Here is a 24810-nt window from a genome sequence, read left to right as displayed (position 1 = left end):
ATTCTCCAGCATCGACAGTTCCCACTATCTCTGAATATAATTTACAATGTGTTTTTTCAGCTCTATTAATGAAATCTTACAAAAGGAATGCACTTTTTGTTTACAAACCTGACTACCATATTTACCCTAGTGATAATGTTCTCAACCTTTATCGAATGCCTTCTAGAAATCCAAAAACACTACATTATAATACATTATATTAGAAGGATATAACGGTGGAATACTGCCTACTTGCCTGGCTGAGTGCAGCTCCAACAACCCTTGAGAAACTTGACACCATTCAGGACAAAACAGTCCACTTGATCAATTCTAGCTTCTTCCCAATGACAGATATTAGGCCATCTGGTCTATCATTTCCGGCTTTCTGTCTCCCTCTCTTCATGAACAAGGGTGTCACATGAGAGTATTCCAGTTCACTGGAACCCTCCTGGAATCCTGTGTGTCTGGAATATTTCAACTGATGCCTCCATTATCTCTGTATCCACTTCATTTAAAACCCTTGGATGCAGGCCATCAGGTCCCGGTGCCTTTCTGTCTTTAGTTCATTAGTTTGTCAAATACTTTATCCCTCATGCTAAAGACTGAAGCAAGACCTTTCCTCATATTAACACCTTGTTTATCAGTTACCTTTGACATTTTTATAGTGTACTCCACCGTGAAGATTAATGCAAAATATTGGGTTAACTTATCTCCAATACCATGTTTCCTATTATTAATTCCCCAGTTGCTGCCTCCAAGCGTCCCACACTTCCACTAGCTACTCTCTTTTTATGTAACCAGTGAAGCTGTTCCTGTTTGTTTTTGTTTCTTGCTAATTTACTTTCATAATTAATTTCTCCCTTTTTATTAGTTATTTAGATTATCCACTGCTGGTTCCTAAACATTTTCAGTCCTCTGCCTTACCACATGTCTTTGTTGCTTTGTATGCCTCAGTTTTTGATTGGAGACTATCCTTGACCATTTTTGATAACCAGAGTTGGTTCATCCTTCTCATTGAGTCCATCTTTTTGACTAAAATAAATATTTGGTAGGCATTGTGAAATATCTGCTTAAATATCTGCTACTTCTCATCCACCAGCTTTTTCACTGTCTATTATCCTAGCCTACTTTCAATAATTCTTTCCTCATACCTCTATAATTACCCTTACTTCAGGATACTGGTTTGAGACCAAATTGCTATCTCTCAAACTGAATTTGAAATTCTGCTATGTGGTGCTCACCACCCTCTAGAGGATCCTTAACTATAAGGTCTCGCATTAATCCTACTTCATTACATGTTCCTGAATCTAAAAATAGCCTTTTTCTGAGTAGGTTCAGAAGCAATCCCTGATGCAAACTACAAATCATCATCTCTGTCACCTTTGTCCATCTGATTTGTTCAATTATTGTGCACATTAAAAGCACCCATGATAATTGTACTGCTGTACTTAGCCATTACCAATATTTCTCAATTTGTACTTTGTCTGATGGAGAGGCAATTCTTCAAGGGCTTATAAATGACTCCCACCTATGACTCCTTTCCCTACTTTCACTCAAACTGATTCCATGTCACAATCTATTGAATCTATATGATTACTTGCCACCACACTGATACCATCTTTTATTATAATACAAACCTACCTCCTCTTCCTTTTTGCTTATTCTTCTGGAATGTTGAATGCCCTTGAAAATTCAATTCCCAGTCATGGTCACCCTGCAACCACATCTTTGTAATAGCTCTCAAATCATATTCATTTTTTTTGTGAGAGCAACTCATCTAAAAAAAATGCAACATGCATTCAGATAAAGAGCCTTAAGCTTTTACTGTTTACCATTGTTGCTAATTTCTGCAGTAGGTTTTTGCATATATTTTCTACCATTTTCTGTCACATATAGATTATTGCTTGCCTTTTCACTAAAGAAGCCTTGCCACATCTAGAATATTGTTTGCAATTTTGATGTCCATAATTAAGGAAGGACATATTTGTATTGGAGGCAGTGCAGCAAAGGCTCACCTGGATTAGTCTCTGGAATGAGGGGCTTGCCCTATGCCAAGAGGCTGAGTAAATTAGCTCTAGAAAATATTCTCCTGTGTTTAGAGGAATGAGAGATGATCTAATTGAAACATTTAGGATGATGAAGGCACTTAATAGGATGGATACTGAGAGGCTGTTTGCCCTGTCAGGGACTTTTGAACAAGGGGGTGTAATTTTGGCGTAAAGGCTGATCATTTACGATTGAGATGGGAGAATTGTTATAGGGGATTAGAATCTTTGCCATCCTCTACTACATAGGGTTGTGGATGCTGCAACATTAAGACTGATGTATTCTATTCAGTTGTGGGGTATGGGCATTGCTGGTTGGCCAGTATTTATTGCCTGTCCCCTAGTTGCCCTTGAGAAGGTAATGGTGAGCTATTTTCTTGAATCGCTGTAGGTAGACTGATAATGCCCTTAGGGAGGGAATTCTAGGATTTTGACCCAGTGAAAGTGAAGGAGTGGCAATATATTTCCATTTCAGTATGGTAAGTGACTTAGAGGGGAACTTGGAAATGATGGTGTTCCCATATATCTGCTGCCATTGTCCTTCTAGATGGAAGGAGTTGTAAAGTGCTAACACCTAAGGATCTTTGGTGAAATTCTGCAGTACATATTGTAGAAAGTACACACTGCTGCTACTGTGTGTTGGTGGTGGAGGAAGTGGATGCTTGTAGATATGGTGTCAGTCAAGTGGGCTGTTTTGTCCTGGATGGTTTCAAGCTTTTGAGTATTGTTGGAGCTGTGAGCATCCAAGCCAGTGGGGAGTATTCCATCACACTCCTGACTTATTCCTGATAGATGGTGGACAGGTTTTGGCGACTCAGGAGGTGAGATACTCACTGCAGTATTCCTAGCCTCTGACCTGCTCTTGTAGCCACTATGTTTATGTGGTCAGTCCCGTTGAGTTTCTGGTCAACGGTAATCCCCAGGATATTAATAGTAAGGGACTCAGTGATAGTAACACCATTGAATGTCAAGGGGTGGTGGTTAGATTGTCTCTTATTGGTGATGGTCATTGTATAGCACAAATGTTACTTCAGACTTGTCAGCCCTAGCCTGGATATTGTTCAGATATTATTGCATTTGAACATGGACTGTTTCAGTATCTGAGGTGTCGCAATCATCGGCAAACATCCCCACTTCTGACCTTACGATAGAGGGAACGTCACTGATGAAGCAGCTGAAGATGGTTGGACCAAGGGTATTACCCTAAGGAACTCCTGCAGAGATGTCCTGGAGCTGAAATGACTGACTCCAAGTGCCATGACCAGCTTTCTATGTACCATGTGTGACTCCAACCAGGGGACAGTTTGCTCCCTGGTTCCTACTGATTCCAGTTTCATGGGGGCTCCTTAATGCCACATCAGTTGAATGCGGCCTTGATGTCAAGAGCTTTCATTCTCGCCTCACCTCTGAAATTCAGCACGCTTTCCCATCTTTGCCCATGTCCTATGAGATCAGAAGCTGAGTGGCCCTGGCGGAACCCAAACTGGTTGACACTGAGCAGGTTATTGCTGAGCAGGTGCTGTTTGAAACTGTTGATGACATCTTCCATCACTTTGCTGATGATCGAGAGTAAACTGATGTTGCCATAATTAGCCGGGTTGGATTTGTCCTGCTTTTTAAGTACAGAACATACTCGGGCAAATTTCCACATTATTGGGTAGATGCCAGTGCCATAACTGTACTGGAACAGCTTAGCTAGGGGAGCAGCAAGTTATGGAGCAAACGTCTTCAGTACTATTGCTAGAATGTTGTCAGGGCCTGTGGCTATTGCAGTGTCCAGTGTCTCCCACTGTTTCTTGATATCACATGGAGTGAATCAAATTGGATGAAGACTGGTATCTATAAGGCTGGGGACCATGGAAGATGATGAGATAATCATCCACTTGGCATCTTTGGCTGAAGAATGCCGCGAATGCTTCAGCATTATCCTATGCACTGATGTGCTGTGATCTTTCATCATTGAGGATCGGTATATTTATGGAGCAATTTCCTCCAGTGAGTTGTTTAATTGTCCACCAGCATTCACAACTGGATGTGGCAGGATTGCAGAACTTCGATCTGAACCATTGGTTGTGGGACCATTTAGTTCTGAATGTCATTTGCTGCTTATGCTGTTTAGCGTGCAAGTAGGCCTGTTTGGTAGTTTCACCAGTTTGACCCCTCATTTGTAGGTATGCCTGGTGCTGCTCCTGGCATGCCCTCCTGCACTCTCCATTGAACCAGGGTTGATCCCCTGGCTTGATGGTAGTTGTTGAGTGGGGGATAAGCCGGGCCATGAGGTTACAGATTGTGCTGGGGTATAATTCTGCTGCTGTTGATGGCCCACAGCGCCTCATGGATGCCCGGTTTTGAGATGCTAGATCTGTTCAAAGTCTATCCCATTTAGCACAGTGATAATGCCACACAACACAATGGAGGATATTCTAAGTGTGAACGTGGTACTTCGTCTCCACAAAAACTGTGCGGTGGTCAGTCTTACTGATACTGTCTTGGACATATGTATCTGTATCCAGCCAAGGTAAGGACGAGATCATGTCTGTCTTTCCCTCTTGTTGCTTCCCACATCTCCTGCTGCAGACCCATTCCAGCAGCTATATCCTTAAGGACCTGACTAGCCTGACCTGCTGCTGCTGAGCCAGTCTTGGTGTAGACAAATTTTTGGTCTCGGTGAATCAAATAATATAGGGAGCCATGAGGAAAGTGGTGTTAAAGCCCATGAACACATTGTACAGCAGGGTAGGATTGATGAACTATATAGTTTACTCTCTTTCCTATTGTCCTTGTCCACATGTTCACACTCTTTACTTGTGCCTTGTGGATGGTGGACATCGTTTGGTGAATCAGGAGGTAGGTTAACATGCTGCAGAATTTCTTTACTTCTGACTTCATTATAGAGGGTACATCATTGATGAAGCAGCTGAGGATGTTTGGCAAAGGCTGTTATCCTGAGGAACTCCTGTGTCACTATCCAGAGGCTGAAATGATTGGTCCCTAACATTCACAGTAATCTCACTTTGTTTAAGTTGTGAGTCCAACTAATGGAATTTTCTCCCCCAATTCTCATTGACTTCAGTGTTACAAGGATTACTTAATCGTATTGTGTCTCAACTACTTTCTAACATCAAGGCCATTCACCCTTACTTTCCCTCTTGAATTCAGTTCTTTTTCTCATTTTTCATCCAAAGCTGTAAAGAGGTTAAATGCTGAGTGGGTTTGGTGGAACCCAAATGAGCATCACTGAGGAGTTACTGTTGAGTGAGTGCCTCCTGATTGTACTGTTGATAACCCCTGCTACCACTTTGCCGATGATCAAGAGTAGGCAGATGGGGTGATTCTTGGCTGTGTTAGTTTTGCCATGTTTTCTTTTATATAGGATGGATCCAGGCAATGTTCCACATTGCTGGATAGTTGCCAGTGTTGTAATTGTTACTGGATCAGTTGGTTAGGGGCACAGAAAAATCTGAAACACAAGTCTGTCAGGGCAAAGCCTTTGCAGTATCTAGTGCCTTCAGCCATTTCGGGCTATCACATTGAGTGAATTAACATGGCTGAAGACTGGCATCTGTGATGCTGGGGACTTTATGAGGAGATGAATCATCTTACTTGGCAGCTCTGTTTGAAGCACTTGCCAATATTTCAGCCTTGTCTTTTGCACTAATGTGCTGGACTCCGCCATCGTTGAGGATGTGATATTTGGGGATCTAGCCCCTCCAGTGAGTTAAAATGAAATGAAAAATGAAATCTGAAACAAACACAGAGAATGCTAGAGAGACTCAGCAAGTCTGGCAGTAACTGTGGAGAGAGAAACAGAATTAATGTTTTGGGTCTGGTATGACTCTTCTTTCGAACTCTCCAATGAGTTGTTTAATTGGCCACCATCATTCACACTGAATGTGACAGGACTGCAGAGCTTAGATCTGATCTAAAAAAAACCAAAAGAACTGCAGAAATAAAAACAGAAATTGTTGGAAAATCTCAGCAGGTCTGTCAATATAGAGTTAACATTTCGAGTCCAGTGACCCTTCTTCAGAACCGATCTGATGTGTTGGATGTGGTGATCACAATGATGAAGGGTTGTCACACCCATTACTAGCTAAATCTTCCCAGATTCAGAAGAAGTACGTTTTCAACCTCTATTATGAAGATATTCATTCTATTCTGAAGAAGCCAGTATGTGAAGTAAATGCTAAATATATACAATACTGTGTATGAAACAAACCTTAGTGTGTCTGTGTAGAGCTTAATTCTTCCCTAAATTATTTTAATATGAATCTCCAAGAATCCAGATTGAGTACTAAGCGATCAAGTCCTTGCTTGCAATGGTTTTGATTCAACAATGATCTTTAATTTGGTTTTAAGTAATTGGGAGAGTCTATGTTTATATTAACTGCATGCAAAACTATGAAATAAACATATAATTAAAAGTTAATTCAGTTACAAAATTCCACTTCTTGAGTAAAACTTTGACTAATGAGGAGAGAAATTGAGATTTCAAGGCCTGAGCCCATGTAATTTTCTGTCACTTTATTTTAATGGAGGAAAATCATTGGGAATGACAGACAGTTTTCAAAACTCACTTCCCATAAGCAGGGTTCAATATTCACAGTGCAACTTTTATAAAATTGCCCAGTCATTCCAGTTCGGATGCCAATGTGGTGAAAACAAACCCTGCTTCATTTTATAGTATACAGGGTCTCATTGTCAGTCCTGACTCCATTGTCAGTTCCTTTTCACCACTACAGACACATTTTAAAAAAAAAAGTGTACTCAGGTTCAAGGTACTAAACAATTTCAGGTGTAATAACAATTTGTTAGTTTGAATTTAGTTGAATGACAGCACATTATTTTGTGAATGAAAAAATATTATTTTGAGCCTCCAAAGACCTAAGCTCATACTTTTACCTTAATTTGTTTCTGATCAACAGGAGAATCTCAGACTTCTGAAGGCAGACCCAGTCACTAAATCATGGAAGGCCTATTTGGAGTACATCGATGACATGGTTTTAGATGGTTTCTTCAATGCTATTTCATGGTCTCTTGAGTTTTTCCTTGAGAACACTGAAGCTACTTTAAAACCTGCTCCATTGTTTGTGTCACAAATGATGCTAAATATCCCAGAGATTGTATTCAAACCTTCTCTGGATAAGGATGCTGCTGATGGGTTCCATGATTTAGTCGAAGAGTTGATAAGTGACATTTACAAAATGGCTGCACAAGTGAAAAGAGTAGCTGATCACCTTGAGATTGATAATTATCAGGTGATTATCATAAAACTACTTCCTTGTCTGCAAATGTTGCTTTACAGAGAGAATATATGAAGTAGAGATTGTAATAATGAAAATCACAAAAAACAAAAGCCCACAATTCTTTTCATTTTATTTGCAACTTCCAGTTTGTTTTTTCCAAATGAAATAATTTTAAATTATGATTCTCAAAATTTACTTTACTGTAACCTTATTTTTATTCTATCTTTTCTGTAATGAGGTCTGATCCTCAAAAGTATCTGGGCTACTTGAAATTGTTGTATTGTGGATGAACAGTAGGGAACGTGTCCTACTGTCTTTGCTGTCAACATTCAGGGAAATCCACAATGAGTAAATTGGCACATGTGTAAATTGACAGAAAAACCCCAGATATCTTTGGATTTTCTTAATGAGGCCAAATACTGGTCTTTATGCAGGTCTTGTTTTAATTTGTTCATGAAATGCAAAAACATTGTCAGATCAATATTTATGGCCTATATTAGTTGTCTCAAGGATGGTAACGTTAAGACTGTTGGATTGATAGTTTAATATTGTGACCACTGGGTTACACCACCTCAGGTAAAGAAATAATAAAATGTGTTTGTTCTTTACACAGGATGATATGGATGATATACTTGACCTATCTGAGGTCCGGCAAGAGATCATGGATAGGGTAACAGAGATCATTAGCAAAGCTGTGGACTACAGAAGTTCATTTGACACTTACTCGTACCTTTGGGTAGATGATAAGGTAGAATTCATGAAGCAGTTCTTGCTGTACAGCCGTGTGTTGACTGCAGAGGAGATTGAAACTCATGCTGATGATGGTGTTCCCGAGTGCCCTCCTACTACAGAACAGTTTAAGGAACAGGTAAGTTTAAGTTAAAACAAGTTTATGTAGTTGAAAAACATTTTCTGTTTGATTTTGATTTAACATTATAATTAGATAAAATTTCTGGGTTTCTGAATAATGCAACTGTGTGTCTTCAGACACAATGGGGGTCAAATAGTGAGTCCTGAAAGTGAATGCGGAGATTTCAAAACAAAATATTTCCTTTTAATCATGGCATATGAGCATTGCAAACAAGACCACCATTTGCTGAGCATTCCTGATTGTTCTTGAGAAGGTTGCCTCTTGATCCACAACAGTCCATGTGCTTTTGGCACAATGCAATTTTGTGAGAAAAGGAATTCCAGAATTTCGACCCAATAACAGTGAAGGAGCAGAGTGGTCATCCCAAGTCAAGATTGATTGTGACTTGGTAGGTAATTGCAGCCCATGGTCTTCCCATGCATTGGTTCCTCATGTCCTCTTGAGTGGTAGAGTTTGCATTTTGGAAGGTACCGTTCCATGAGCCTTAGTGAGTCCCTTCATTGCATCTTGTAGAAGTGACATGTTGCTGCCAGCAAATACAAGCAATCTTTCAATTTTGAGTTGCCACTTACGAAATGAATTGTGTCCAGTCAGAGCTAACCACACTGATTGAATTATTGCATTGGTAAAGGGCAATATCATGAGTGACCAGCACCATGTAAGGCTAGGCTGCACTGCTTAAAGGTAGCCTGCATCTCCTTAAAGGGCAAGTGTTTTGTGGCTGAAGTTGGTTCTGGGAGTCGTGGTTGGAGGGAATCTGGAAAATAGTGAGGAATGACAATAGAGGACGTGCAGCCTCAAACGTTTTTGGAGGGTGTGCTGGAGATTTTGGTGAAGTGAATGGAAAGAAAGATCTAAAGCAGGGGAGGAGGCCCTGCAGACGCAGTTAAAGAAGAAGAGAATCAGGTCAATTTAGTAGAAGGTGCTAGAAATTAGCCCTTCCAGATCTGGATGCAGTGCTTTGAAATCTTCAGCTGTATCAGAGGCATGGTCAAGGTAAGTGATAGGTTCGGAGTAATCTGCCAAAGGGCAGATTCTGTGCTGCGCATCTCATGGTCTTGTGACTTTTCTCTTCAGAGCTCTCCAATACTATATTGTTTGGCAGAACTGCTGAAGATGGTGCACATGATGTATTCATGTACCTCCCAAGAACACAATTATGCCTTTTGTGTCTCCTCCTTTTCACATAAGAAAGAAGTGGAATCTGATTAGATGATTGAGGGACAACAAGAAAGTATATGATGCAGGAGGCACAGCACTGTCCCCATGGTTTCTCTCACAGCCACCAGCTCAGTTGCTGATACCATACATATCTGAAAGGATAGACTAGAGGTTGGATTTGCAGGTAGTGAGAGATTGACTGTGAATGAGCTGTAGCCAAGCCAAAGATCAAGGATAACTTGGGTGCCAGTTCACCAGAGAGTGTATTTCCATATGAATGTATTTTAGAGGGTACAAATGAGAACTGTATTGGAACAAACTACAGAGGAACCATGAAGGGTGCCCACAGCATAATGCTGTATGTGTATTGTGAAGACTGCTAGAAAAGGTCACTGCTAAGGAGCACGGAGGACTGGACTTCGTGCTGAGCTAGCAGCCCATATTTTCTAATTTGAAAGTGGTGGCCAATTTCTTAGTATGTTGTTCCAGCAATGATTTACTTTATGATTTCTTATGTCTCAACCTCCATTATAATACATGTAACACCCAGCAATTGTTTGTATGCTTAGTGGAAGCTCACACTACTGCCATATAGCAGAGGATGAGCTTGTAAAAGGGCTTACGGGATATGCCAGCTGCCCAGCAATCTCTCTTCCAGCACGTTCTTAGGATTGCAGAGTCACCAAACCAGGCAACGGCAATAGACTATGAACGTGCTGTTTGCTCTGGGAAAGAAGAGCATTCACCTTGCCGTCCCTGCCACTCCACACTGATCTTGCTGTTGTCTATCAGAAAATATCCCCTCCTGCAGCACCCATCCTGAGCACCTCAGTTCTGCTACAGGTTGACTTCTGAGGCCGTGTTGTATTTTCCATCAGTTATGCTGCATTCACTCAGATAGCTCTTCAAAGGAGGTGCACCAGGACAGAGGGCCCAAAAGGCAGGCATTAAAGGAATGAACAATAATTATTTTGTAGACTTTTTAAAAGCAACATGACATGCTTTAATTTTGAATTTGGTTTAGGATGCTTATTTTGTGTTGGCTTTTATTTTTGGTTAAGTATTGAATCCTTCAAAAAGCTTTGTCATCTTGGAATATGTAAATAACACATGTTTACAATGAATGCAAACAGCAAAACAACTTGTGGAAAAAGTTCCAGTTCTCCAGAAGCAGGAGCCTTGTACCACAAAGAAAGATGATACAAGCAGAAAAACATACTTGGATTGACAATTTACACTCAGATTGAGGAGGCTTGAAAGAGTTTTCGGGGCCTAGCAGGCCAAGGTGTTCCCCAACACCATCCTGACTCTACACTACCAATGTTAAGATAGTGGTGGATTCCAGCTGGCTTCCAGAAGATTAATTTTACCAATATATATGCCTTCTTGTTGATTTCAGAAACCAATGGATCAGTAGTGGATTTCCCCGGAGGTGATTTCCAGTGTAATCTCTGGAATTATGGCTGTGGATTTTCAGTGTCTTTAATTTTAGCAATACATTGCTTCCTTCTTTTCTGTTACCTCTTTGCACCTCCCATGCCCAACCATCATGAAGAAGCTTGTTTAACTACACAGTTGCCAATCCTGTGACAATGCTAGATGTTAGAAGTTTAGAATGGGCTTAGATTGACTTGCCATTTCCCCCTATTAGGGAGGCCAACTCTGGGTTTCTGCCTTCCACAGATAATGCAGCCACAATTAAGATGTGCCGAGCAAATTTCCAAATGTAGTTATTGCACATGTTATTTTAACAATAACTTCCCTAGTGAGACAACTGAGATTGAGAACTCACTGGAATAAATCTTGCTTTTGTGTAACTGTGGACATGAGTATTAGTGAGTGGGCAGCAATTTTGCATCCCACAAGTTTTATTTCATGAAGTTACTGGATATAAAAATTGAGAGAGCTGGAAAAAATTCGTTATTATTCCCTTTACATTTTACACAAAGGCAAGGTGCTTGTCATTGTGGGGAAATCCTAAATACAAACCCGTGGTCCACTCTATAATGCATTTATAAAATGCCAGCCTTTTTAATATCAATGTTTTACAGTACTTGCAACATTGTTTGATAATTTTGATCATAGGACTTACTATGATGCAAGTTAAGGTTGCAAGCTTAATTTTACATTCATTGAGCTTAAAAATATAGAAATGCTTCTTATGGTTGTCATGCTTTTTTGTGTTTTGTTTTACAGATTGATATCTATGAAAATCTATATATCCAGATAAGCAAATTTGAAGACAGTCGCGTCTTTGAAAGTTGGTTTAAAGTTGACATTAAACCTTTTAAGATGGCATTGTTAAATGCAATCAAAAAATGGAGCTGGATGTTTAAAGAACATCTCATGCATTATGTTACTGACAGGTGAATATCTTAACATTTTTGGGGTTTAGGAAGAAAGATGTAATGATATAACAAATCATTTACTAAGATAAAAGAGGAAAATGCAGTATGCTCAATTTTAGTGGTTAGGGATACGATAATAATTCACACACAATATGCCTGATCATTCTGCTCGTTTTTGCTTCGTAACATGTGGAATGCAACCAGCTGTGATATTAGGTCCAGTAGTTGTGCTTACCTGGGGAGTAAACACCTCAGCCTCACAAAGGCACAATTGAATACAGCAATTACTGCCTATTGCTATTCTAAACAAAATTTGAAAACCAAAGGACTAGAAATGGGCTGGGATTTTCTCGGCTACTCCATCAGAAATATGACAGTAAGGCACATTTTAATAGGTTTTGCATTTTAGCATGTTCTCACAAGGGTGAATTTTTTTTTCTCTTTTGCACAGTCTAAGTGAACTTGAAGAGTTTATAAAGGTAACAAATAAGGGACTTAAAAAGAAGGTGAAAGAAGGAGACTATAATGGCCTTGTCGATATAATGGGGCATCTAATGGCCGTCAGAGACAGACAGACCACCACTGATGAACTTTTTGAACCTTTGAAGGAGACAATTAACCTTCTTGAGAGTTATGATCAAACTATGCCAGACCAGATTTATATGCTGTTAGAGGTATATTTTTCTGTTTGTTCAGATGTATTTTTAGCAAGTTCATTGAGAAAAATCTATTTTATTTTTGAAAAGAATGAAAATTTATGACATAAAATGGCTAATTGTTTTGATGGCTTAATTTTAACATGTGGTGGCTGAAATATCCACTTGAGTTTGGCAGATGCACTTTCAGTATGTTCTGGACTGTATGCATTCAATTGATCAGCCAAACAGGAGTGCTCCTGTGTGCTCCACAAAGCAGGAATGGAATTATATTCCCCCAGGTGGCCACTCACACCCATCTACCTATAGACCATGCTGCATTTTCTGACACTCCCACCACCTCCAGTGATTTACCCAAATACTGGGTGGCTTCTGAGTCATCTGACCTTCTGGCAGTGAGCCAATTGCTTATAGGATGTGCAGTTGATAAGAAAGAAGTTAATGAAACCTGGCTGTTAAAATTGGTGATGCTACTCAGGGGAAAGAGCTTGGCTTTGATTGTAGCACTGCCTTCAAACTTCAATCCTTGGAAATATTATTTAAATTAATTGCCTGCAAAGTAGGCTGGCAAGGTGTGTCTTTTACTAGCTATTGAACCCAAGTTTTTTCTCGATGCACTGAAATCAATGCAACAGGCCTCAAATATAAATTATAAAGTGTTTGTGAGCCACTATTGTCAGAATATCACAGAAGCAGTGACATAGAAAATTCACCCACCCCAACCTCTGCTTTGCCCACCCAACTGTGTGCAGTGCCACAAGAATTTAACTACAGTTAAGGGATTACATTTGCTTTCAATGTACGTTTGATGAAATTTGGTGAAAATGCCTTTCTTGATGTAAGAAGTTGTTCAATGATCAATAGGAATTACCAGAAAAGTGGAACAATACGAAGAAGATAGCTGTTTCTGTGAAGCATGAAGTTGCAGCCCTCCAGACTGCAGAGGTGTCACTCATCAGAAAAAGATGTGTGGCATTTGATGTAAGCGCTATCTTTGTACTTGTCTTAAAAAATAATTGTAACCAAAATTAATTTGATTCATTTTCTACTTGAGAATCACATGAGTAATGAAATGTAAAACCCTCATTGAAAGCATTGTAAATGATTCTTTTTCTTTTAACAGGCTAAGCAAATAGAGTTTCGAGAAAAATTCCAAGTGGAAGCACCTTTCACATTTAATTCTGCAAACCCATATGCATTGTTGGATAAGGTAGGAGTGATGACCTGAGAGTTTTGATGGAAAACCTTAAAAAGTTTGAAAGGTTTCAAAAGCATGTCAAAATAGATATCAAAGAGCATATACTTGAGAGTATATTACACTATTTGAAGTATGCAAATCTTAACCATATTTATGTGGTTTATTAAATGTTGTGACCTTCAAGTTCATTCGAGAAATGGTATTTGCTCAAAATCTGTTTTGAAGCAAATCTACAATGAGAGATGATTGTAAGACAATTTGCTACAGGTCATTTCTGACTCTGCAAATTACTGCCTTATCTATCTCCTTTACACCTCAGCCTATGCAAGTTCTGAAACCATTTGTAAGGACTAGCCTCAGTAGTCAGAAAGGCAAATGCAATGTTGGCATTTATTTTGAGAGGACTTGAATATAAAAGCAGGGACGTACTGCCGAGGCTTTATAAGGCTCTGGTCAGGCCACATTTGGAGTATTGTGTGCAGTTTTGGGCCCATATCTTAGGAATGATGTACTGGCCCTGGAGCACGTTCAGAGGAGATTTACGAGAATGGTCCCAGGAGTGAAAAGCTTAACATATGAGGAACATTTGAATACTCTGGGACTATACTCATTGGAGTTTAGAAGGATGAGGGGGGATCTAATTGAAACTTACAGAATACTGAATGGCCTGGACAGAGTGGATGTTGGGAAGATGTTTTCATTGGTAGGAGAGACTAGGACCCGAGGGCACAGTCTTAGAGTTAGAACGGAGATAAGGAGAAACTTATTCAGCCAGAGAGTGGTGAATCTATGGAATTCACTGCCACAGAAGGCTGTGGAGGCCAGATCATTGAGTACATTTAAGACTAAGATAGATAGGTTCTTGATTATCAAGGGGATCAAGGGTTACGAGGAGAAACTGGGAGAATGGGGTTGAGGAACTTATCAGCCATGATTAAATGGCAGTGCAGACTCGATGGGCCGAATAACCTAATTTCTGCTCCTATGTCTTATGGTCTTGTGGTCTTATGGTCTTATAGCTTTCAACAGTGTTATGGATGAAAATTTGAAACAGTGCGACAAATGTTAGAAACTCATGAAGATTTAAAAATTAATGCATTTTACTTAAATTCAGGAGTTAAAAAATCCCAATTTGCAATATGAATGAATGAAGTGATAACATAGGCACATGACAGTCTTATATCTCTTATTGTAATCGAAGGCCATAACTTGCTAAAATAAACTGATTGGTGTTTACATTAAAACAAAACTAATACTAAGTTGTAAACTACAATTCCAAGTAGTTACTTTTGAGGTGATATCTGAATGGATTTCACTCAGTTACTTAACTACTTCACCTCTGGGTCTGTATCTCTCTTTGACACCTGTGCTGCTACTGACTCAGCACACTGTTTATTCACGATTGTGTTCCAAAATAATGATCTGATTCAACGTGGTCAACATGGATTTATAAAAGGGAAATCATGCTTGACAAACCTGCTGTTTTTTGAGAATGCTACTAGCAGAGCAGAAAATTGTGTCACAGGTAGACAGGGTGGTAAAGAAGGCGATCAGCATGCTTGCCTTCATTGCTCAGTGCTTTGAGTATAGAAGTTGGGATGTCATGTTGTCTATCCAGTCAATCCAACCTTTCTTTATAGCTAAAATTCCCCATACCAGGTAACATCCTGTTAAACTTTTTCTGTGCCCTCTCCAAAGCATCTACGTCCTTCTCGTAGTGTGGTGACCAGAACTATATGCAATTGACCAGAACTGTACACAATATGGTGAATGACAAGGGTCTTTTCCCAAGGGTGGGGGATTTCAAATGGGGCATATTTTTAAAGTGAGAAGAGAAAGATTTTAAAAACGGACATGAGGGTGAACATTTTTTAAAAGAGAATGGTTTGTGTGTGGAATGAACTGCCAGAGGAAGTGGCGGATACAGGTACGGTTACAATACTTAAAAGACATTTGGATAAGGTCATGATTAGGAAAGGTTTGGAGAGATATGGGTAAATTGCAGGCAGGTGGGACTAGTTTGGTTCGGGAATATGGTCAGCGTGGACTGGTTGGACTGAAGGGTCTGTTTCCATGCTGTATGACTCTATGGCTAAAAGGGGAAACAGAGATGGGGCTGTGGGGTGTTGCTGGTTAACATACTAGTGTGGACTGGGGAGTGGTGAACAGTACGAAAACAGTGTAGAAGTAAATGGGTAATTCTCAGGTTAGCAGGCTGTTGGTGACCTGTAAAGATCACTGTGGAAGTGGAGTATGTGGTGTGGAAGGAAGGGGCAAAGGTGTTCACAGCCTATATCAATGATTTGGATGCTGGTATAAAATGAAATATTTCTAAGTTTGCAGATGACACAAAATATGGGAATGAGAGTTGTGAGGATAGACCATAGAGGCTTTGAGGGGATTTGGACAAGCTAAGGGAGGAGATGAGATATGACAAATGGAATATAATGTGGATAAATGAGGTTATCCACTTTAGTAGAAGAAGCAGTTTTGTCCAGTTATTTCTTAAATGTGAGCAATGAGGAAGTGTTGACATCCAATAGGACCTGGATGTCTTTTGTTCGTAAGTCAGTGAAAGTTAGTATGCAGGTTCAACAAGTAAGGCACATGGTTTATTGTCAATTATTGTAAGAGGGTTTGAATACAGGACCAAAAATGTCTTGCTTCAATTGTACTGAACCTTGGTTAGCCAGCACCTAGAGTATTGTGTGCAGTTTTGCCCCCTTTACCTTGGGAAGGATTTACTTGCCATGGAGGGAGTGAAGCAGAGGATGAACAGACTGATTCCTGGGATTATCCTTGTAGAGATTGTGATGAAGTCAGCCAGGTGGACCTCATAGAATATGAGTTCCCTGGTTGGGGCTGTTAATCTGGTCCAATCAGGGAACCCTGGCTGACAGATATAAACAGAAATTCTCTTCACCCTGAGAGCTGGCAATGAGAAAGCCAGACCAGTGTCAAATATTTATGCACATGTAAATAAAGGGTGACTCGGGAATGGCATACCAGGCTGTGGAGTTATTTCAGCGGTGACAAGACAAATAAATACACTCCTGAAGAAATTCACTTACATCAGTTGCCTAAAGCACACCAAGAACAAGAAACTGGAGAAATTTGGCATCACCACCACCAATAACCAAGTCTCCCCTGGTACCACAGTTGTAAGTGGTACCACTATGGGGAAATCCATCGTCAACTTATCTGACCACACCCTTCAACCGGACAAGATCGAAGTTCTCAGCCGAGGAGTCAATTTCTGCCCCACCACCAAAATGGATCCCATTGTGTCTCACAGCAGACACAGTGGAATACGTCAGACGAAAGAGGCCGTGGGAATTCCTCCAAGATGCCAGCAATGAGCCCAATGAGACAACCAATGAACCGGATCAGTCAACAGAGAGATCCATAGGGGAGTAGACAAAGAAGGAGTTAAATTGGACGCCTCCGGAGGGCCGATGCCCACGGCTTGACAGGCACGTGCAAGCCATCAGAGAATGTGTGAATGTCAGAATTATCAGCCACACTCACAAGGTAGTGCAAAACATCACCCAGGAACAACGCAATGCCATCCGTACCTTCATGACCAATTGCAACAATTGAAACAACCAATTATCTTCAAACCAACAGACGAAGGAGGAGCCATCATCATACAGAATGGAATGGACTACGGCAAGGACGTGTACCGACAGCTGAACAACCAGGAACACTTCAGACAACTACCTGCTGATTCAACCAAATAACACACCAGTCAACTGAACAGACTGGTCAAGTCTTTTGATCCAGTCCTTCAGTGTACCCTATACACTCTCATCTCACATACATCCCATATACTTCCCACATAGGGGACTTCTACTGCCTTCCAAAGATAGACAAAGCCAATACATCTGGACATCCCATCGTATCAGGAAATGGGACCCTGTGTGAGAACCTCTCTGGCTATGCTGAGGGCATCTTGAAACCCATTGTACAGGGAACTCCCAGCTTCTGTAGCAGCACTACAGATTTCTTACAGAAACACAGCACTCACGAACCAGTCGAACCAGGAATATTCCTCATCACAACGGACGTTTCAGCACTCTACACCAGCTTCCCCCATGATGACGGCATCGCTGCAACAGCCTCAATACTCAGTACCCCCAACTGGCATTTTCCAGACACCATCCTACAACTCATCTGCTTCATCCTCGACCACAACATTTTTCCCTCAGAGAACCAGTTCTTTATCCAGCTACACGGAACAGCCATGAGGACCAAATTTGCTCCCCAATATGCCAACATTTTCGTGTACAGGTTTACATCCAGACTTCTTTGCTGCACAGAATCTCTGAGCAACACTATACACTAGATATATTGAAGACATTTTCTTCCTTTGGTCTCATGGCGAGGAATCACTGAAACAACTACATAGTGATATCAACAAGTTTCATTCTACTATCAGACTTACCATTGACTACTCTTTAGAATCAATCTCATTCTTGAACACATGCATCTCCATCAAGGACAGACACATCAGTACCTCACTGTACCTCAAGCCCACAGATAATCTCACGTTGCTGCATTTCTCTAGCTTCCATCCTAAACATATTAAAACCACCATCCACTCGGGAAAATCACTATGCATACACAGGATCTGTTTGGATGAGGAGGAATGAGATGGACACCTAAAGGTGATGAAGCACGCCCTCATAGGAACAGGATACGATGCTCAACTCATCGATCGCCAGTTCCAGCGTGCCACAGCGAAATACTGTAATGACCTCCTCAGAAGACAGACACAGGATACATCCGATAGTGTACCCTTCGTCGTCCAGTATTTCCCAGGAGTGGGGAAACTACGCGACGTTCTTCACAGCCTTCAACACATTATCAATGATGATGAGCACCTCACCCAAGATCTTACCCATGCCTCCACTTCTCATCTTCAAACAACTGCCAAACCTTAAACAAACCATTGTTCGCAGCAAACTATCCAGCCTTCAGGACAACATCGACAACAACACTATACAACCCTGTCATGGCAGCATCTGCAAGACATGTCAGACCTTCAACATGGACACTACCGTCACACGTGGGAACACCAGTCACCACGTGTTCGGCAGGTACTCGTGACTCAGCTAACATTGTCTATTGCATATGCTGTGTGCAAGGATGCCCCGAGGCATGGTATATTGATGAGACCATGCAGACGTTATGACAACAGATGGATGGACGCCATGCAACAATTGCCAAACAGGGATGTTCCCTCCCAGTGGGGGCACACTTCAGCAGTTGAGGACATTTATCCTCGGATCTTCAGGTAAATGTCCTCTAAGGTGGACTTCGGGATACGCAACAACGCAGAGTCGCCGAGCCGAGGCTGATAGCCAAGTTCGATACCCATGAGGGCAGTCTCAACCGGGATCTTGGGTTCATGTTGACTACAACTGACCCCACCACACTATACACTCTCATACACGCATATGTACACACAGTCACTGATACACACACACACACTTTCTCTCACTCTCTCACACATTCACTGTCACACACACACGCACGCGCGCATACACACACACACACATACAAGTGAATCTATGGGGTGAATTTGCATTTGCAGATGCATTCTATTTTATTCAGAAAGGATGCAATTTATAGTCAGTAAATGTAGGGTTAATAAATTCCTACTTTAGGGATAACTCTAGACTGACTCCAAACCAAAACACAAACAGATGTCTGACCCAAAATGTCACCTCTTCTTTACACCGCTAAAACTTTTAGTTCTCTCAGGACAGTGACTTGAAGGGAATTCGGAGATTTACATATACATATTAATCAATTAAAACTTTCTAACTGATTAAAGATTTAATGGCATCTTAGGTTTGTCTAATACAGCCTTATCAGTGGTGTGACCCTTTGATCTTTTACTTAAAAATTCTGTATCGGATGCTACCTCTTTCACTAACACCTGAAGGAGCGTAGCTTCGAAAGCTTGTGTTTTCAAATATAACCTGGCATCATGTGATTTCTGACCTTGTCCATCCCAGTCCAACACTGGCACCTCCACAGCATTACAGTCATCTTTGAGTTGGGGTACGCAGTTCTGGCATCATGCTGTTATTTGCAAAGCTTGACTTGTTGAATCCTGCTATCGAATGCTGGGCTTGGGGATGTGGAAATAATGAGTTAGTTTCTCCAGGCAAATGACTTTGGGGCAAATGAAAAGCAATGAGTAATTCTTCTGACAGCTTGTGGACCTGCAGTTTTTTTAAGTTTTGCTGGCGTATGTTGTGGTATTCTGTAAGTGACAAGTGCGATCGGCAATGACAAGTGGGAGAATTGGGCTGGAATCGGATGATAGTCACACCATCGGGACATGGTTGTCAGTTAATGAGGTTAGTTTGGGATGCTAGCATGGGAACATTCATAAAGCCTAGCAGAAAGAAACCATCCATGAAACTCCACAAAAATGACACACTGATAAATCATGGTGAGATGCTGCCTAATGTGTGTCAGTGAAATTGGGAGGGTTTGCTCTCTGGATTAACTTTTTCTCAAGCTCATTCTGTAATCCAGCAGCAGATGCAAAGAGCTATACACTTGTGGTTCTTTAATGCTACAAAGTCCTTTGGTGTAGAAACATACAAAGGTTAAAGGACAGAAAGTGGCCAATCAAACTATTATGTCTGCACTGTAGAATAAACTAGCTGTTCATTCTAATCCCAGTCACCAGCATCTAGTCTGTAACCTTGCTGGTTATACTGCTTCATGTGCAGATCCAGTTTTCTCTTAAAATGATTTGAAGGTTTCTACCTCATCCATCAAACTGAGCTGTGAATTTCAGACACCCATCAACTTCTAGATGAAAAGGCTTTTTATTAAGGCCCTCCTGATCCTTGTACCAATCACCTTGACTCTGTGTTTCCTGGTAATTATCCACCCTGCTAGGAGAAACATCTCTTCCCTGTCAATTCTGTCCAAATCCCTCTTTATATATCTTAATTAAGTCACTTCCTTATCCTACAATTTTCAAAGGAGAACAACCATAGCTATCCATTCTATTCTTGTTGCTGCAATTCTTAGGTCCTGGCTACGCTCTTGTAAAACTCTTCTGTTCTTTGTCTAGAGTAATTATGCCCATCCTGTATTGTGGTGACCAGAAATGTATGCAACTCCAGCTATGATCAAACCATCCAGCATTACATCTCTGCTCTTGTATTCAATATCTCAACCAATGAAAGAAAGCATCGCACATGCCTTCTTTGACACCTTATCTAACTTTCCTTCCACCTTCAGAAACCTGTGGGCATGCATTTTAAGATCTATAACTTTATCAAAACCCTACCTCCCCCCACCCCAATCCCATACACACCTTTTAATGGGATTGTCTCTTGCTTTATTTGCTTTTCCAAATGTATGCCTAATACTTCTCCAGATTGAATTCAATTTGCCACTGTTTGAACCAACCATTGATGTCTTCCTACAATTTAGTTATCTTCTTCAGTATCAATTATCCAGCCAATTTTTGTGTCGTCTGCAAATTTCCCAATCCTGTCCTCCACATTTAAGTCTAAACATTAAGTCACAATCAGCAAGGTTCCCAAAACTGAGCCCTGTGGAACACCACTGACAACAGTTTTTCATTCACACTGGGGGTCTGTAGTGATTGGAACCGGCTGGATCTTGTTGACTATAAGATCCTTGATTACGGTTGTTAACCTGGGCCAATTAGGAAAGCCCTGAATGACTAATATAACCAGGAGATTAGAATCTCCTCAGTTCAGGGGACTGACTCCGAGCTAGCTGGCCACAGCCAGAGCACTGTGCACAAGTAAATAAAGGGGGATTTAGTGATGGAATACTGGTTTATGTGCAGTTATTATAAGGTGATTGTACAACATATAATCAAATGATTATCTGTATCCTGGTCAATAAAATGCTGCATTATGAAACTATATGAAAAGTTCACTTGTTTGTTTTCGTTACCCCCTTATGTCTGGCTAGTTGTAGAAAACAGTGCCAACTTTTTGTTTGAAGTGTATTTAACTGGCTTGCATTTTCATTTTGGATGTAACATTCCCAATTATCATTTCACTTGTAGGTTATGATAATTATTCTTGTAGTCAAAACAGTCTTCTAGCACCGAAGGTTAATTTATCAATCTCAGTCTTCAAATTTCAATTTGTGTAACATCTGTAGCCTTTTTGAGGAAGAGAATTCCAGATTTTCTGTATCTAAAACTGAAGACAAGTGATAGTGACAACTGTATTCTGTACAGATGAAGTATAGCTGCTTACTCTTTGTGTTCTTGACCCTTTAATTAAAAAATATCTTTAAGCCTTTATGACGGCTTTTAAACTGACTGTTCTTTGATTTTGGCCTGTAAATTCTCCAATATTTCCAAATTGTTAAGCATTCTTTAAACAAAATATAGTATCGCTGTACCACCGTTAGCAAAGACAACACCTCTGAATTATTAAATCTGTTTTTCATAATTGTGTAACATTGGTTTTGTGGTCAGTGGAATTAACAGTTACTTTGATGGAATGAACTGAATTCTTTCCATTTCTACTATTTAGGCGAACAAGGAGCTCACTGCCCTGGAGGAGGAGACTATACAAATGCAAGAATCAGCCAACCTTTTTGAGGTCACCGTTCCAGAGTATAAGCAATTAAAACAATGTCGCCGAGATATAGTTTTGCTTAAGCAGCTCTGGGATATTATTGTATATGTGAAGGTGAAGCATCCATTTATTCTTGAATCGTAAAAAAGATTTTATTGTTTTTCTTATAAAGTTGCCATTCCTTTCTGTTTGGATTATTTTCCTTTACATTGGGAAATGACACTTTTCAAGGTGACAACTTGTTTGTATGAGCCATAATTAACATTACTCTGAGGGGGTGAATTTTACTAAGGGCAAGAGTAGCAAGGGTGATCTTCGTTGTGGCATGAAGTAAAATATGCCATCACCTTGTAATATTTCAGTTGAAGGACAATGATCCTGTTCCTATGACAACTTGTGTTTCTGATGTTTGGATGAAATCTGGAATTCTTCATCCTTCCATGCAATGGGGGTGGTGGGGGTGATGGTCATCGACAGGAACAGCATTTGTTGCCCAATCATAATTACCCTTAAGTTGGTGGCGAGTCACCTTCCTGAACTGCTGTAGTCCCTTGGGAGTCAATCACTTTGTCATGGGCTTGGATTCACATGGGTTAAATGTAAATTCATCATAGCCCCAGGGACCACTCTGCCATTAGAGAGAGATGACTGATTGTGGTATAACCTGAGGGTCAGCATGCCTCAAATGAGGGGAGAGGTTGAGAAGAAGAGTCCTTCCAGGTAACCTGGTTCAGGAATTGAATCCATGCTGCTGGTGTTATTCTGCATTACAAATCAGCCGTTCAACCAACTGAGCTAACCTAAACCCCACATTAAGATGAGACCAGGTAAGGACAGTAGATTTCTTGTCTGAAAGCATATTAGTTAACCATCGATAATATGTCTATGTCACCATTACTGAGATTAGCTTTCAATTCCATGTTTATTTATTAACTAACTTACTTACTAATTAATTGAATGTTAAATTCCATCGGCTGCAGTTATAGAATTTGAATCCATGACCCCATATCTTTTTCCTGTGCCTCTGAGTTACTATAAAAAAAAACAAAATGTTATAGATGCTGGAATTTGGGAATAAAAACATAAAATTCTGAAGAAATTATTTTGGGTTACTAATCCATTGACAGTTGTCACTGCGTCATCCTCTGTACACTTAGTCTGCAGTTATTGGGTAGTTTAACCCTCCGCCAACTCTGCTTTAGACTACTGCTTAACTGACGCTCAGTCTTTCATGAGTCAGAGTTCTCATAAGAGTGTTTGTGGATCCATGAAAATGTAGAACTCCCCAGGAAATCCCTCTTTTCTGGTATGCAATTTGTGATATCCTGTATTCTCATTCTAGAAAATGTTTATTTGTAAATTATCTATTAAAAATAGGATATTAATTGGCCATTAACTGTAAAAACAAAATGTAGAGATTTGAAGACTGATGAATATCTGATGGCTTTTTTAAACCTGTTAATAACCAGACATTCCAGTTTGACATTTGGTCATTTTTACCACCTGTTTATTCAGTGGTGACTCTAGGGGAGGGACACTCAAATATCCTACAGTCTAAGTAACTTGCTGTAGAAAAGCTTTCATCCAGCCTCTTAGTTGAGCCCAACTTTATCACCAGGGCAGATGTCTCATTGTCAGGGCTAAGAGTAAAAAGTGACACCACTCGCTTTGGCAGGCTTTCAGATCTCGGCTGCATTTTGCTGAGCAGTGACCGAGTGAATGACAGCTACCAGAGCTATCATCCAATTAAGGTCAATGGCCTGACTGTAACAGCGGTTAGCTCAGAGTGCCATCAGATCAATTGCTTTAGCAGCACCATTTTTAAAGGTGGCCATTAATGAGGCTGCAGCTGCATGGGGAAGCATCTTAGTAAAAGAGGTTAGAAGACACTGGGACCTGGCAGTTAGGCCTAGCAATCATTTGTTGGTGGACATTTGGGAGTTGCTTAGTACTAGTGATGTTGTTCTAAAATCATAGGGTTGTACAGCACAGAAACAGACCCTTCAGTCCAACTGATCTATTCGGACCAGATATCTTGAATTAATCTAGTCCCATTTGCCAAAATTTGGCCCATATTCCTCTACACCCTTCCTATTCATAAACCCATCCAGATGCCTTTTAAATGTTGTAATTGTACCAGCCTCCACCACTTCCTCTGGCAGCTCATTCCATACATACACCACCCTCTGCATGAGAAGGTTGACCTTTAGCTATGTTTTATATCTTTCTCCACTCATCTTAAACCTATGCCATCCAGTTTTGGACTCCCCTACTCTGGAAAAAAGACCTTGGCTGTTTAACCTATCCATGCCCCTCATAATTTTATAGACCTCCTATAAGATCACGCCCCAGCCTCCGATGCTCCCGGGAAAATAGCCCCACCCTATTCAGCCCCTCTCTATCTCAAAACCTGTAACTCTGGCAATGTCCTTGTAAATCTTTTCTGCACCCTTTCAAGTTTAACATCTCTCCTATAGCGGGGGAGACCAGAACTGAATGCATTATTCCAAAAGTGCTTCACCAATATCCTGTAGAGCTGCAACATGACAATGCAACTCCTATACTCAATGTTCTGACTAATACAGGCAAGTGTACCAAATGCCTTCTTCACCACCCCGCACCCATCTACCTACAACTCCACTTTCAAGGAGCTATGCACCTGCACCCCTAGATCTTTTTGTTCAGCAACCCTCCCCAGGGCCCTAC

General features: G+C 40.6%; 1 protein-coding gene across 1 annotated transcript in view; it reads left to right on the top strand.

The window, feature by feature from the left end:
* The first annotated feature begins 7247 nt into the window (after positions 1-7247).
* Positions 7248-24810, top strand: part of LOC109913909 (dynein axonemal heavy chain 11-like) — a 336187-nt gene continuing 318624 nt past the window's right edge. Inside the window, exons 1-7 of the mRNA XM_048614118.1 lie at positions 7248-7282; positions 7884-8138; positions 11499-11668; positions 12102-12324; positions 13171-13287; positions 13430-13516; positions 22060-22218. Of these exons, the coding sequence (XP_048470075.1) occupies positions 7890-8138; positions 11499-11668; positions 12102-12324; positions 13171-13287; positions 13430-13516; positions 22060-22218 (1005 nt within the window). The 5' untranslated portion in view covers positions 7248-7282; positions 7884-7889. The remainder of the gene's footprint in view (positions 7283-7883; positions 8139-11498; positions 11669-12101; positions 12325-13170; positions 13288-13429; positions 13517-22059; positions 22219-24810) is intronic.

Source organism: Rhincodon typus, chromosome 2, assembly GCF_021869965.1.
Source record: "Rhincodon typus isolate 14 chromosome 2, sRhiTyp1.1, whole genome shotgun sequence".
Taxonomy (NCBI): Eukaryota; Metazoa; Chordata; class Chondrichthyes; order Orectolobiformes; family Rhincodontidae; genus Rhincodon; species Rhincodon typus.
Note: the sequence above shows the minus strand (reverse complement) of the source record. Positions and strands in the feature narration are given on the sequence as shown.